This window comes from Mastigoproctus giganteus, chromosome 4, assembly GCF_048544385.1.
Source record: "Mastigoproctus giganteus isolate SK-2022 chromosome 4, ASM4854438v1, whole genome shotgun sequence".
NCBI lineage: Eukaryota > Metazoa > Arthropoda > Arachnida > Uropygi > Thelyphonidae > Mastigoproctus > Mastigoproctus giganteus.
In genome coordinates, this window is record NC_143578.1 from 28,099,394 (window position 1) to 28,115,609 (window position 16,216).

The 16,216-nt window shown below is 35.6% G+C and overlaps 1 protein-coding gene across 1 annotated transcript in view; it reads left to right on the plus strand.

Moving 5' to 3' along the window:
• Positions 1-16,216, plus strand: part of LOC150086500 (dynein axonemal heavy chain 3-like) — a 544,757-nt gene that overhangs the window by 470,557 nt on the left and 57,984 nt on the right. Inside the window, exons 71-72 of the mRNA XM_090372184.1 lie at positions 4,177-4,267; positions 12,434-12,540. Of these exons, the coding sequence (XP_090228310.1) occupies positions 4,177-4,267; positions 12,434-12,540 (198 nt within the window). The remainder of the gene's footprint in view (positions 1-4,176; positions 4,268-12,433; positions 12,541-16,216) is intronic.

The window sequence follows — 16,216 nt, forward strand, 5'->3', positions numbered from 1 at the left end:
ATAAGTAAATAAATAGTTTCAAAGTTTTACTTTCCTGGTGTTGTACATCCTAATAAATTAGTTTAGTTTCACTTAAGGTTCAGATGTACTCTGAAATGTAAAACAGAGAACTGCTGTTAATGCTGGCTAATATAGTGATAAGAGCCATGACAAGTAGCATTAATGAGAGAGAGAGAGAGAGAGAGAGAGAGAGAGATGAAAAACTAGCAAAATAGCAAGTGATTAGACTGCTATAGGGAATGGATTTAGATCGGATGCCAAATGTGCTTTTAAAATTTAAATATTCAAAGTTCACGTATGAGATTAGAAAACACTGTGGTCTTTAAGGGTATAGTAAGGTTGTCAGGATAGTAACAGAATTTTAACAAAAGTACAGAATGTACTTCCATTAAATTCTTCTGTTAAAGAAACACTATAAATTTATCTGAGGTAGTTACAGACTCACTATATATGCATGGATATAGAGCAACACAGAAAACTTGTGGATGTCATGTCATTCCTAGTGTCTCCTTGGGTAGTGATCACAGAACAGAAATTATGAGAATAAAGAGAGATATGAAACTGCAAAGAGAGAGGCTAAGAGGAGAGGAGACTGTATTTGGAATAATGGAGTGAAACTCTACGACAAGATATCAACGGTAATAAAAAGATGTTGTATGGTATGGTGAGGAATAGAAGAAAAGATGGTGAACAGAGCAAATACTTGATAGATGAGAATGAGAACCTAATAACCAAGGATGAAGAGATAAGAGAAACATGGAAGAAGTATTTTGAAAATCTGTTGAATGTACAGGACAGCCAGCAAAAGGGACAATGGTAGGTTGATCATAGAAGAGGGGATGGAAGAGAAGATATGGAAGAGAAGAGAAGAGAGATTATAGAAGAGGAGATGGAAGAGAAGAGAGAGCAGATATACTTGACTTGGAATGATGTAGTGCAGGCATGGAAATACATCAAGACAGGTTGGTATGGATGAGATAAATGGAGAGATGCTTAAGGCTACAGGTGAGTTAGGGATAGCATGAACATACAGACTGTTCCGTAAGATCTGGGATGAGAGACTGGAAAGGTGCTGAAGTACTGGAAAGAAGGTTTGATCATCCCGTTGTTCAAGAAGGGGAACAGGAAAAATTATAGAGGCATCACACTGACATCATATGTGAGTAAGCTGTATGAGAGAGTATTAGAGTGGAAGATAAGAGGAACGATTGAAAATAGAATGGCTGAGGAACAGTATGGCTTTAGGCTTGGCAGATCGACAGTAGATCTAATTTTCTGCATCAGGCAACTGATGGAAAAGTGTTATGAACACAATAAAGAATTATGGATGGCATTTTTGGATATAAAGAATGCATTTGATGCCGTAAAGAGAAAGAAAGTGTGGGAGGTTTTGAGAAACTTGGGGATAGAGGAACATCTTGTGGAGAGAATTGAGAATATGTGCACCAATACAGTGAGCAAAGTAAGAACAGTAATGGGGTTGACAGAAAGCTTCAAAATAACATCAGTTTTGAGGCAAGGAGGTATCCTGTCACCACTACTATTCATAGCTGTCATGAATGATGTGCAGTGTAGAAAGGTGGAACAACTTGGACAGGACCAGATGAAAGCCATGCTCTTCGCAGATGACCTCTACATATGGGGAGAGAGCAGGGAACAAGTGCAATGGCAAGTTGATATATGGGCCAGTATGGCCAATGAATTTGGACTGGTTTTCAGTCAGGAGGAGACTGAAGTAATGGTTCTAAAGAGGAGTGGTGAGCTTGATGGATACATTACAATGGAAGGTAAACAGCTAAAAATGGTTAACAACTTTAAGTATCTAGGAAGCACCATTACAAGGAGTGGAGTGATAGATGAAGAAATAAGTAGAAGAATACAAGCAAGCAGGAATTTCTATAGGCAGACAAGAGATCTGCTCTGGAACAGGAATATACCACTGAAGTATAAGAAGGCTATATATTAGGTCTATTACGTACCAATTCTGACATATGCATCTGAAACTTGGACTATGAGGAAAAATGATGAAAGCAGAATTCAGGGGGCAGAAATGAGATTTGTGAGGAGCATAGCCGGAAAGACAAGATGTGACAAAATCAGGAATGATGTGATTAGGGAGAGAATTCAGGTTGAAAAACTCCAGGACAGGATTGAAAGGTCCCGTTTGAAATGGTTTGGACATGTAAAGAGGATGAATGAGAGGTGTTTGCCAAGAAGAATGTTTGATTTACAATTAAGAAACAAAAGACTAAGGGGAAGACCAAGAATGAGATGGCAAGACATGATAAAGACCGATGTTGTAGTAGTAGTAGTAGTAGTAGCATGTGATGCAAGAAAGCAAGTGTATGAGCTTATGCAGCATCAGCCAAAAAAAAAAAAAAAAATCACACCATTCCCTCCAAATGCCTGTCCAGTTCCTCGTTAAATTTATTTAACCTATCAACTTCCACAATGACAGATGGAAGTTTGTTCCAGCAATTAACCACCCGCTGGCTAAAGGCAAATTTCCGCACATCTGTTCTACATCTGTCTTTTCTTAATTTGAATTTATGCCCCCTTAGGTTCGTAATCTGAACAAGTGGAAGGATCCCATCAGAATTCAGCGTGCTCAATCCATTCAAGGCCTTATACACCTCAATCAGATCACCGTGCAGGTGCCTAGTCTCCAGCCACTGCAATTTGCAGAACTTAAGCCTCTCTTTGTAAGAGGATCCCTTCATTCCCTTCACCAAACTTGTTGCCCTTCTCTGTACATGCTGAAGCAAATCTACATCCTTCCTAAAATGAGACCTCCAGACCTGTACGCAGTACTCAAGGCGTGACCTGACCATTGCCTTATATAGAGGGACAATCACCTCTTTTTCCCTGCTAGCAAAATTCCTATATGTCATTGACAAAACTCCATGACCTGCCCTGGCACCCTGTCTGCATTGCTCAGAAAACTTCATATCTGACTGCACAATTACTCCCAGGTCTTTTTCTTTATGTCATTAAGAGAGAGGAGGAAACTGAAGTGAAATCAACGACGGAGAGAGGTACACGGACAGGGCATGGTGGTGAGGTTTCATACGTCAACCCGTAGAATAGCAGAATTATGACAGATGAAGTAACAGAAGAAATGGATATAAAGAATAATTTTAGTGAAATAGAAATTCTTTAGTATAGTTCTACATGAGTGTATGGGAAAGTTTCTTAAGAAGTAGTTTTTATTCCCTGAGGTGTGTTATTTGATATTCAGATATGCCTTAAATATAATACAATGCACACATTACTTAACTTGTTTTATGATTAATCCAAGCACCGAATAGGTGTATATTCTAACTCCAACATCTGCTGTACTGCTGCCTTTCAATTTAGCCAAGCACTCTGAAAAGTACAGAGCTTATCTGGTATTTAGTGTGGTAAACACTTTGCCTACCTATCTACATTTAAACCCAAGGCTGCGTTTTCAAAGGCGCCTCAGTAGCCAGGTGGGAAGGAGCAGCTGTGCGTAGCACACGCTTCTTGATTAGACCGGGGTTCAAGCCCGTCACCACCAAATACGGAGGATGCGGAAAGGTCAGGGAATGACCACCGCATATCCCGGAGCAATATGGCCTTAGTTGCTAATGCTCCTGAAAAACAAAACAAAACAAAAAACTGAGTTTTCAAATACTGATACTATGCAGTATACAGATCTGTTTCTAAACATTAATATGCAAGTATATACAACACCCACAACACATAAATTGCACAAGCAGGTATCAAATTCACTGAGCGTACGATAGCACTAATTCGCACCTGTAACAACCTGCAGTTTTATACTGTCACATATAACCAGATCAGATATTTGGCTTATTATTCCTGCTCAGAACTTTATGAATAAGTTATGGAAGATCCTTACTTTATACTAACTGTACCAAAGCAAGTGATCTGATTTTTATCTTAGTAGATAGTGAATTCTGATATATGTGCATATATATATATATATATATATATATATATATATATATATATATATACCAAAAAGTGCTTGTGCACAAATGTATGTGCGCAAGCACTTTTTGGTATATTAGTATATATTTGAAAATATACACCTTATTTTCAAATATATACTAATACTTCATGTATAATATTATAAATTTCCAAATAAAGACTGATACTTCGTGTATAATATTATAAATTTTTGTTTTAAAGGTAATTATTCCAGAAAACACCAATGATAACTTTCGACTTTGGTTAACAAGTTATCCATCAGAGTCCTTTCCTGTGTCAATCTTACAGAATGGTAAGTTTTATTATAATTTATAACTTTTATAACAACAAAATTACCAGTTTCTTATGTTTTTCTTTTAAAATCTGCTTGTAAAATAAAAAAAAAAAGCTAATAGATATGTAAAATTAAAATATACTTCTAATTGTAATATATAATACTGCAAAAACACTTAATAATAATAAAATGATAAATGAATAATAATAAAATGATAAAAATTTAATAAAAATTATGAATTTTGAAATTATTATTTAAAATAATGAAATTATTTGTTTACCTCTGAGATTGCCATGCCGAAGCTTCTTAACACCTGTGTGGATTTCTTGTAGTGAGTTTTTGATGGGCGTTGGCTCTGTGTAGTGACTTTCTTTTGAAATTTTATAGTTTTCTGAAAATGAAAGCTTTGTATGTGTGTATGCTTTCTTCTTATTTTAACTTGAATAACATTAGAGTAAAATTATTGTCAAAAATGAAACCACTATTTTTTTAAAATATCAAAAAATCATAGAAACACATTTTTAAAGTAATAATGTCTTATATTTATGTATCATTTAATTCAATTTCATTAACTTCTGTATTTGAATTCCAAAGAATATCACCTTTTGTAAGCCAAAACTGGACAAAATCAGCAGTAAATGGTAGCATGAAAATACTGTTTTCATGTTGTCATATATTAAAACCTGTTATAATATATGACAACACGACAACATATATTAAATATGACAACATGAAAATACTGTTTTCATGTTGTCATATATATGATTTCCGTCATATATTAAAACCATGTCTTCTATTAACTGGAAACAGATAAGAGATGGAAACATTTGGGGGAAAATTTCAAGACAATTTATATATAAAAGTTTACATTATTTGAAATTTACTTGAAATGACCCTCAGGAATGTAGATCTTTGTATTGTTAAATATAAGAGAAATTTTCATATCTTACTATAGGAATGTTCTTCAACCAACACTCACCCCCAACTTATCCAGTTGAGGGTGAGTGTTGGTTTATATTTAATGATCTTATATTTAACAATATTACTGAAGTAGGAAGGATTGAACTTTATTGTTCTTATCTTTAGCAATTTAAGATCTATGTATGTATTCCCCAGAGCCCCCACACATGAAAAAGATTAACATGTTCACTTCTGAAAAATTTAAACCTCTGGTGTTTCCTTAAATTTTCATTTAAACCGTTTCACTAAAAACTTAATGTATGCAAACTTTCAAGGAAAATGAGGGTTATATTTTAAAGTCGTGATTAGAGCATGTGATCTAATTATATTCTTTTATTTAAAGTACCTTAAATCTGGCAGAATCTGTCTGAGGCAACTTATTAAGTTGACTCAGTCAATTAGAAATTGTTAATAATCATTGGCTTAATTATTTATAATTTCATAACAGATTTAGCTTTATGCTTACTATTGACTTCAGTTCTTTTATCCCACTTACAGACAGAGCATGTAACTTTACTCTCACAAACCTCCCCCTTTTCTCAAATTGATTACCTCATTCATTTATTCTATTTTTTTACAGTAAATTTTTATTTTTAAGGTTGTGTAATGGATGCCTAGAATTCACTGCTTGCCAATCCAATTGGCTCCACAAAAAAAAAAAAAAAAAATTGAACTTGATGAAACGTTAAGAACAATTGTTCAGACAATGGTTGACTACATTTCATGCACTCACTACTGCTCTATTGTAATACTTCTTGACTTCAGCATGAACCCACATGGCTAGTATTGAATACTTTTTTACATTATTCTTATGGAATACTTCTTCAACACAGAATACTTGAGAATTACACTCAACTCACTTTGAAAGAATGCTATCCTTTAGGCATTCTTAGATAGATAGCATTCTTATAGCATGACAGTAAAACAGTTTCTTCTTCTAAAAATTTTTTTTGTCTCTTATACAGGAGCCAAAAGAACTGTAAATTTTTCATATTGTTGTACTTCTAAATTATGCATCATTATATTAAATTGCACTATATTATATTTTATTAATACTTATAAAAACTTGCTTGTGGACACATGCTAGCCACAAGGCCACAGCCTGTATTACTTCAAGGCTCTTTTTTCCCCATATTAAAAATTCAGAGTCAGAATTTTCATGATGAACAAGTGGATGTTTCAGTATTATTTTCTTATTGTTAATTTTTTTCTTAAGAACAAAGTTTGCTTTTTTGTATCTCTAAGAGTATAATTGATAAAGCTAATCATGAGATCAAAATTATTGAATCCTCTTTAAGAGAAATCTGTCTTTGAATCCATTTTAAGTTCTAGCAATAAATGGTGAAAGATGTCACAGCATGAAATAAAACTTCCTGAGACCATCATTGCAGGAAATGAATCAAGGAATTTTGATTTCAAAAAGATAAAAAGTCACCTGTCATAAAGCAAGAGCAACAATAGCAGTGACAGTAAATTTTGTTTTTGATGTATCTTTTTGTAGTAAAAAGAAATTATTTTTAATTAATACTTTAGAAAATATAATATGAAGTCTATAAATTTCTTTTGGTAGACCCTGTAGATAACTTATCAAATTTTCAACATTTACACTTCAAGTAACACAAAGTAAACATAAATAAAATTTTATAACTTTTGAAATTAGTTATGCTTCATTAGTGATAGCTAAAGATTAATACCTAAAATAGATCAATATACAAATATAAATTACAATCTCTTAGTATTCTTAGTGAGTTAAATATTGGGCTGGTTCTGCTATGTTTGGCTGTTGTTGTTGTTGTTTGGTTTTTAGGAGCATTAGCAACTAATGCTATATTTCTCCTGGGATATGTGATGGTCATTCCCTGACCTTTCTGCATCCTCCATATTTGGTGGCTCATGGGCTCGAACCCCGTCTAATCAAGAAGTGTATGCTACGCACTACTGCTCCTGCCCACCTGGCTACGGAGGCGCCCGCTATGTTTGGCATGAAATTAAAAAATATACATGGTATGACTATTTTTAATATATCAACTATATGTTGATATATAAAAAACCTACTGATTTTATATATCAACTTTTTATATGTTTTGTATATCATTTTAAAACTCCAGTAGGTGCTCAGAATCTTTCCTTTCATTAGTTGAAAATGTTCCTTAAGATCCAATCTGGAATCAAATTCAATCCCATCCTCAAGGTTCCAAATAGTCAAAATAGTCAAGAACTTCCAAATAGTCAAAAAACACTTGCTTACCAACATGAGGATTTAGGTTGAAGGCCCAATTGATTATGAAAACAATTGTCCAGATAATTTTTTAATGGTAGCATATCTCTCTCTCTCTCTCTCTCTCTCTCTCTCTCTCTCTATACATTAAAAAAGTTTTACCTCCTAGCGATATTTATTCGAGCCAATGGGAGAAGAGGGTGATACAGTTACATCACTACAAACGCAATTAATTATTGACAACTGCCTCCATAACATTTACCAACTTAGTGCACGTGCTTCACTGTCTAACATTTGATGTTCCATTGTAATGTTTTTTGTATATTAATGAATATTGTATATTTATAATTGTTTAGTAGTTTGTAAATATTTCAGATAAATATTTTAGTCCTGCTCTTTCGGATGCAACAATATTCCTCATGCATTATGGAATGCAAAGCAAAAGGCCTTTGGCTAAAATAAATATGATCTTTATTGTAAGGTTCGTAGGTATACGCACGTACCCTACCTTTACAAACCCTTCAAGGCACTAAGCCAGGGGTTAAAATTAAATCTATTATAATAAAATAAAAGTGGTACCCAAATAAAATCTATTATTTGGATACCACTTGTCTCTGGTCATAGAACGGAGTGATTGTATGGTTGAGTTCTGTGATTGGGTGATTATTGTGAATGCATTTTGTTTCTGATTGTTTTGTGTCATCAAGGAGGGGGGTGCTTAGCTTATGTATGGTGTTTAATCCCCATCCCGCTGTTTTAAAATCAGAAAATGAGTTCCCGATTTTAAAAAAGCGCCAATTGGGGGAATAAACCCTTGGTCCTTGAGGTTGTCACAGACATTCTCTCAGATATGCCAGACAAGCTGTACTGGAGTCTAAAATGCTGATGGAACTGATATTCAGGTGACACTCAAGTCAAATGGACCCAATTTTGGCTAAGTCTGAATGGTCTGTGACAGCCAAACCCTCTGCTTGCACCTTCACGATGGTGGGACTGTTAGTAATCCTGGGTATAACCTCATGCACAAGTACATGGTGGGTGACCACCCAGGTGTGAACCAACGTAAGCAGGGGTCGAGGTTTGGCGCCCACACCACATGGAGGAATGCCGCCCCTCTATGTTACCAGGCAGTACTAGGTGGTAGATGACTCTCTTCAACCGGTGCAATACCACCACTTTGTTTATTGGAGACTTGAAGTGGTGGAACCCATGTTTAGTTTCTAGAGCTAAGTTCCGGTCAATCCTTCCCTATCTCTTCCGTCATGCAGTATGATTGATGACTTTTGAGGTTATGATGAACATCGTGGCGAGATCCAATATTCCTTACATTTCGAGGGTACAGCTCTAAAACGGTATTCGCAGGCCAGCCACTAGTTAGTACACTGGACCGAACCTATTGGTAACTCTCTAGGAGGCTTCCGGATCAGCTAGTGTATAATCTTGCTACCTCTACTCTGCCAGATAGTGACTGGAGGGAGTCCAAGTAGTGTGTATGTGGGGAGCAATGTCGAGGCCACGTTATGTCAAGGCTCTGGGCATATTCTTACCATGTGTACGCCATATCCAAAAATTTCATTACTTCATACAGCATGTCCCACCCATTTTATTTACTATTGAATATACCATGAATTGTCAAACTAATAGAGCAAGCTTATCTGTGAAAAGATCTAAATCTCCCAAGCACTTCCTAATTCATTTCACAAATATACGTGGTCTCAATTCTAATCTCAGCGATGTCCATTTCCACTTGCAGTCTGCCAAACCCCATGTACTTTTTCTGACAGAATCTCAGTTATCAGTTGATTCAACTACTGCTCATCTCAGATGCCCAAATTATTTGCTGTATGATTCCTTTCGCCTCAAAGGTGGTACTTGTGCATATGTCTGTTCTGATATTCCCTGTCAGAGACTTGGCAATTTGGAATCTCCTCTCTTTGCAACTTGACTTTCTCCAGTCCAACTTTCCTAACAGTGAGGTAATTTTCCTTGGTCATTTTAACGTTCATAACTCCAGCTGGCTTCCATTTTCTAGTCACACCGACCCAGCTGGTCGAGATGCTGAGGCTTTTGCAATTACTAATGACTTTGCACAGATTGTTCATTTACCTACAAGAATACGGGACAATCCTAATCATACAGCCAATACGCTTGATCTTTTTCTCACAAACAACCCTTCTAAGTACACGGTCAAAGTGAGAAGTCCTTTAGGCACTTCAGATCACGACTTTGTGATTGTCACTTCTCCAATGGAGCCTTTATCTCATGGCTGTTCCCAACCTCGTGTTTTTTGGCATTACAAGAATGCAAAATGGGATGACCTGCAATATTTCTTTACTTCTTTTCCTTGGTCTGATTACTGTTTCAAAACTTCTGATATCAACGTTTGCTCAGATCATGTCAGTGAAATTATTCTTGCAGGAACGGAATCCTTTATCTCACACTCCACTTTAAAATCTTGTTCTGCCTATACCAAAGCTCGCAACAATTGTAAAGCAATTATTAATCAGTCCAAACTAGAGTTTGAACAGGCTGAGAGTAGAAAACTTGCTTCTTGCCCCACTGGTAGCTGAGCATTCTGGTCTCTTGCCAAAGCTATTGGCCTCAACTTTTGCCCATCTCTGTTTCCACCTCTTTCCAAACCAGATGGTTCTGTTGTCACTTCAGCCAAGGATAAAACTGACCTGCTAGCATCCCATTTTTCTTCCAACTCATTTATTAATGATCTTGGTAAAACACCTCCCACCATTTCCAACATGCTCCATTCGATGCCTCCTGTGGTCTTCCGTCAAAAAGATGTCAGAAGGATTCTGACGAATCTTGATACTAAGAAAGCTCCAGGTCCCAATGGTATTTCTCCACTTGTTCTCAAAAATTGCGCTCCTGAACTTACTCCTATTCTTTGCCGCCTTTTTTCACTTTCTTATTCCAAAGGTGTTTTTCCTTCTCCATGGAAATTTGCTCATATCCAGCCAGTTCCTAAAAAGGGTGACAAGTCCCTCCCATCCATTTATCATCCAATTGCAATTACTTCTACTCTTTCTAAAATAATGGAGAAATCAATTAACTTCCAACTCTTAAACTATCTAGAAACCTTCCATCTGATCAACGATCGCCAGTATGGATTCCGTTAGTGTCAATCCACTGGTGATATTCTGGCTTATGTTACTCATTTATGGACTAATTCAATGGAAAGGTTTGGTGAAACCCAAGTAGTTGCTCTTGACATATCAAAGGCTTTCGATCTTGTTTGGCATAAAGGTCTTCTAAACAAGCTTCCATCTTATGGTTTGCCAACTGTTTTTAGTAATTGGTTATCCAGTTTTCTTTCCGATCGCTCACTGAGAGTGATGGTAGATGGCTCTCTGTCTTCTGACTTCTCCACTAATGCCGGTGTCTCCCAAGGTTCAGTTCTTTTCCCCACTCTTTTCCTCTTGTATATTAATGACCTTCTTCCATTGACTCGAAATCCTCTCCATAGTTTTGCTGATGATAGCACATTGCATTCCACTTTCCATTTTGAGAAACCTTGCCCTGCTCAATCAGCTTCAACTTCTCGAAAATCTGCTACCAATTCCTTAAATGCCAATCTTCAGGTAATTCTCCATTGGGGCAAAGACAACCTAGTTGATTTCAACCCTTCTAAAACTCAGTCTTGTGTTATATCTCACAAAAAGGATTCCTCTGCTCCTATGCTGCTCACTCTGTATAAATTGCAAATCCGCCCTGCCATGGAATATCGTTCCCACATCTGGGGCGGTGCCCCCAAAACCTCTCTCAGGCTTCTTGATTCCATTCAGAAGAGGGCAGTTAGGTTAATTAATGATTCATCTCTAACAGAGTCTCTCCACTCGCTGTCTCATAGACATACTGTTTCTGCTGCCTCTTCTACAGATACTTCCATGGGCACTGTTCTTCTGAATTGGCTTCTATAATTCTGGCTCTCTCTTTCAAAACAGTCTGAACATGTGCTGCCACCAGACAATATCCATTTGCTGTCCAACTTTTCATCTGCTTCGTTTATTCATTCAACTGCTATTTTCTGGAACAACCTTCCTTCATACGTATTTCCTGAAAATTACAATCTACAGAAGTTCAAGTCAACAAATATCTTCTTTCGTCTTCTCAACCTCCAACCCAAGCATGGTACTAAGTACTATAGGTTCTAATACCTCTCATGTTTGGGGTTTACATAAAAAAAAAAAAAAAAAAAATGGCATGTCAACCTAGGAGCTAAACAGTGAATGGCACCTGCCAATCACTGCCTTCTTCCTGACTTTAAGTCAAAGTATGGAGTGGTACTCAAGAATTGAATTTTTACCACTCCTTTTAGCTAAGTGACCTATGTAAATGCAGGTAAATAATTACATAGTGATATTTATTCGACCTTGAAAATGAATGCAGTGCACTACAAATACACAGGTAAATAATTACATAGGTCATTTCCTGATTAGATATTGATCAGTGCATTTTGACAGGTGTCTTTTATGTAGAAAGGATTTGACTTACTCCATCATACCTCTACATGTTACGTAGAAAAGCGTGCATTGGAGTTGGCAAGCAAAGTGAGAAGGGGGCAGAGCTCCCTAGTTATCATTATTATTATTAGTAGTAGTAGCGGTGGTGGTAGTGGCAAATGATGCAAGAAAGCAAGCTTATACAGCATCAGCCAAAAAAAAACAGCCAACACTCCCATTTCACCTGTCCATCCCCTATAACAGTTTATATAGTTCTTCCTTGAATTTTTTCAAAGTACCCACCTCTACAACACCAGATGGGAGTTTGTTCCAGCAATCAACCACCCTCTGGCTGAAGGCAGATTTATACACATCTGACCTGCAACCATCCTTCCTCAATATATGCTAAAACATAAAATGAAACATAGAATGATTAAATTTATACATATTGTTAATTAAAACAGTTGCCACATATTTTACTTATTCTCATTACTTTATTTTATTTTGATTTTTTTTTTTTCACTCATTTCTGGAAAATTTTCTTCTGTGTAGGTGTCAAAATGACAAATGAACCACCAAAAGGATTGAGATCAAACTTGTACAGATCATATACCAGTGATCCCATTTCTAATGAAGAATTTTTTGCTGGATGTAATAAAGTAGGTTATATATTTTAACTTTCATACTGCTATGAAGTATTACTAATTTATTACATATATATGTTTATAGCCATGAACAAACCAGAATTGTGTGATGCTGTCTCACTCCAAAAAAAAAAAAAAGATAGAAATTAAAATGGATGAATTCATTGAAGGAGTATAGAAATATAACTCTTTTTATATAAATGAGCTATGACAATAATAAGTGCAGGGAAGTACAAAAAATAATTAGTTTAGTATGGATAACCTTGATTAAAGTAAAGTAACTTCCTAAGAAATGATTCCCACTTTGCCCAAAACATAAAAGAATGAATTGGTGTATTCTGCCTATTATGGAATGCAGAAGTGCAAAGTTGGCATTTATGGAACAAATGGAATAGAGAGGCTGAGAACAGACCAAAGAAAGATAAAAAGATTCATTCTTAGAATTACAAATCTTGACCAAAGAGAAATAGATAGATAGGAAGCAGACTCAAGTTTAAAGACATTGTTTTAACTATCAATAAAACAAAGTGGTCATGCTTTATAAGACATCTAGGTAGAGTGCACCAAACATCCTCTTTTTTATCGTGTAAAAGAATCTACACTGATTACAAAACTGACAAAAGATGGACTAGACCAACTTTCTAAGTTGGTCATTGTCTGGAGCCAAGCTCTTCCTAAGACTAAGGCAGGGATGAAGTGATAAAATGAAAATTCACAGTGTATTGGAGGAAACTGGGATGTCTCAATATAAAAAAATATGAAAATTAGCTAGAGGAAACTTTAGTCAAGCAATGGATCAAACAAGCTGAAGGTAATGATATCCAGAGTAATACAGATAAGAATGAGACTATTATTAAATAAGATTATTTAAAATGAATGATTATTAATAAATAAGATGGCCTTTTAAAAAGACATTGCTTAGCATTATTTAGTAACTAATCTATTGGAATTGTTCCAGTAAATTACAGAATATGTCGGAAATGTTTCTCATTTAGCTTTCATGTGTAATTGAACTTTTTTGCCTAAGCTTCCTGGAACTTTTTCCAAAGTTTGTTGAGTAATTTTGTATGTAGCATCAGAAATATTGTACATCAGGTTCTTAGCTGTTCATGAACCTGAAGAACAATAATTGATCATAGAGCAGGGCAAATTGATTCTATGGGGTGAACAATCTTGCTGCATCCTATTCCAATCAGTTGGGTAAATCGGGAGGATATCTGAAGAAAAATTTTTTGTTGGAATGTATTGTTCCAATGTGGTATGATGTTGGTAGCTTTGATAAGGAGCACCTTTCAAGTTATCTTACAAATAAAAATCAGGTGATGTGGGAGGTCAAAGGCCTTTATTCTCTGAAGAACTCTTAAGGTGTTATGAGAATTATGGGCAATCATATCTTCTTTCTGGAAATAACTCTGTATGAATTCATAATCATACAGTCATTGAATGTATACTTCCAGAATTAAAATGATGCACTATTCTAAATTGATGGTGGCATCAAAAAATATAGAGCTTATAAAACACCTAGACAAATTGCACAAAACACCCTCTTTTTTGATAAAGTAAAGCAATTTAGTAGAGGTTCATTTGATTTTTTGACACTTCAGTTTTGATTTGAAATTTGAGAATGAACATGATCAATAAATGAAACTACTAGGTTTCAGTAGTGACTTATAATATTTCCTTCACTTTCATCTATCAGATTTCACTGTAATCAGCAGAAAAATGCCACACATTTTTCAAAGTTAGGGAATTTTAATTCATTAACAAAGAAAGATAAAAAGATTCATTCTTAGAATTACAAATCTTGACCAAAGAGAACTAGGTAGATAGGAAGCAGACTCAAGTTTGAAGACATCGTTTTAACTATCAAGAAAACAAATATATAATTTATTTATATATTTGTTTATAATTTTATATAAATATATAAAATTCAAGTTGGTGAAAGTTGTCTATTCACTCAACTATTTCACTAATCGTTACACAGTCAAGACTATACATGATACACTCACAAATTTCTTTCTTTTCATTCACTCACAGATTTCTTTCTTTTCATTCACCCACAAATATCTTTAATTTCTCATCACTTACAGCTCTCTTAGATAATTATATTTCTGTAGGATAATGGAAACTTACTTGAAACACTTCTGTTTAGAAATTTTATATTAAACTCTCCATTGCACCCTTCAGTTGAGTGAGATTTGAAATAACATTCAACAATAAATACTTAGTTGAATTGAGTATATCATTCTTCATGAGATAACTCAATCTGAAATGAAAAACAAATAACAAATAAATATAAAATTTCATCAATATTAGCAATCATACCTGTCTTATTTGTGATTGCCTGTATATTATAATATTGGTAGGTTAAAATGTAAAAACATTTTTAAAATATAATCTTTACACAAAATTCAAACTCATTCAGACTGGGTAGCTCTTTCCCAGTGCACTTACATAATGTGTGTGGAGTTGCAAAGTGATATATCATTTAATAATGTCTATTATCTTTGGTGGATAGTTACAGATAGTTATAAAATTTTGGATAGTTACTGACCTAATGAGTTGAATGTGATGATTAGCTTTGTGCACAACCAGAGTAGACAGGCAAATCAGAATGTCTTATTATGGAGATTTTAACTTTCCAGAATAGATTGGAACTTGTGAATAGACTTATTGTCTAGTAGTAGCTGACTCTTGAACCATCTATATGATTGCTTTCTAGTATCAGTTTGTTTCTAGGATGAACCACAGGATCATTATTCATGACTTGATGATTACTAAAATTCATCTGCTATTAGCATTAGCATTAGCATTAGCATTAGTAGAGGCATTTGATGCAAGAAAGCAAGCTTATGCAGCATCAGCCAAAAAAAAAAAAAAAAAAAAAAAAAAAAAGTAACATAAATAAATAAAAATAACCACTTCCACTTCACCCCTCTGTTCGTTCGAAATACCTGTCCAGCTGAGCCTTAAACTTATTTAGGCTATCAACTTCCACGACAAGGGATGGAAGTCTGTTCCACCCACCAACCACCCGCTGGCTAAAGGCAAATTTCCGCACATCTATCCTACATCTGTCTTTCCTCAATTTGAATTTATGCCCTCTCAGGTGATTTTTCTGAGCTAGAGGAAGAATCCCATCAGCATTGAGCATGCTCAAACCATTCAAGGCTTTGTACACCTCTATCAGATCACCCCGCTGGTGCCTAGTTTCCAGACACTGTAATTTGCAAAACTTAAGCCTTTCTTCGTAAGAGAACCCCTTTGTCCCATTCACCAATCTAGTTGCCCTTCTCTGTACTCGTTCCAGCAGCTCTACATCCTTCCTGAAATGAGGCCTCCAGGCCTGTATACAGTACTCTAGGTGTGGCCTGACCATTGCCTTATACAAGGGAATAATCACCTCCTTATCCCTGCTAGAAAAATTCCTATATATCATTGACAATACACCATGAGCTACTCTTGCAGCTCGTCTGCACTGCTCAGAGAACTTCATATCTGCCTGCACCACCACCCCCAGGTCCCTTTCATTCTCTACCACTGTCAGTGTAGTACCACAGAGTTGATACGTTGCTCTGGGGTTGCTGTTTCCCATATGTAGTACTTTACATTTGTCAATGTTAAACTTCATTTGCCACCTCGAAGCCCATCTGCTCAACCTTTCCAAATCCTGTTGCAGCAGCATAGTGTC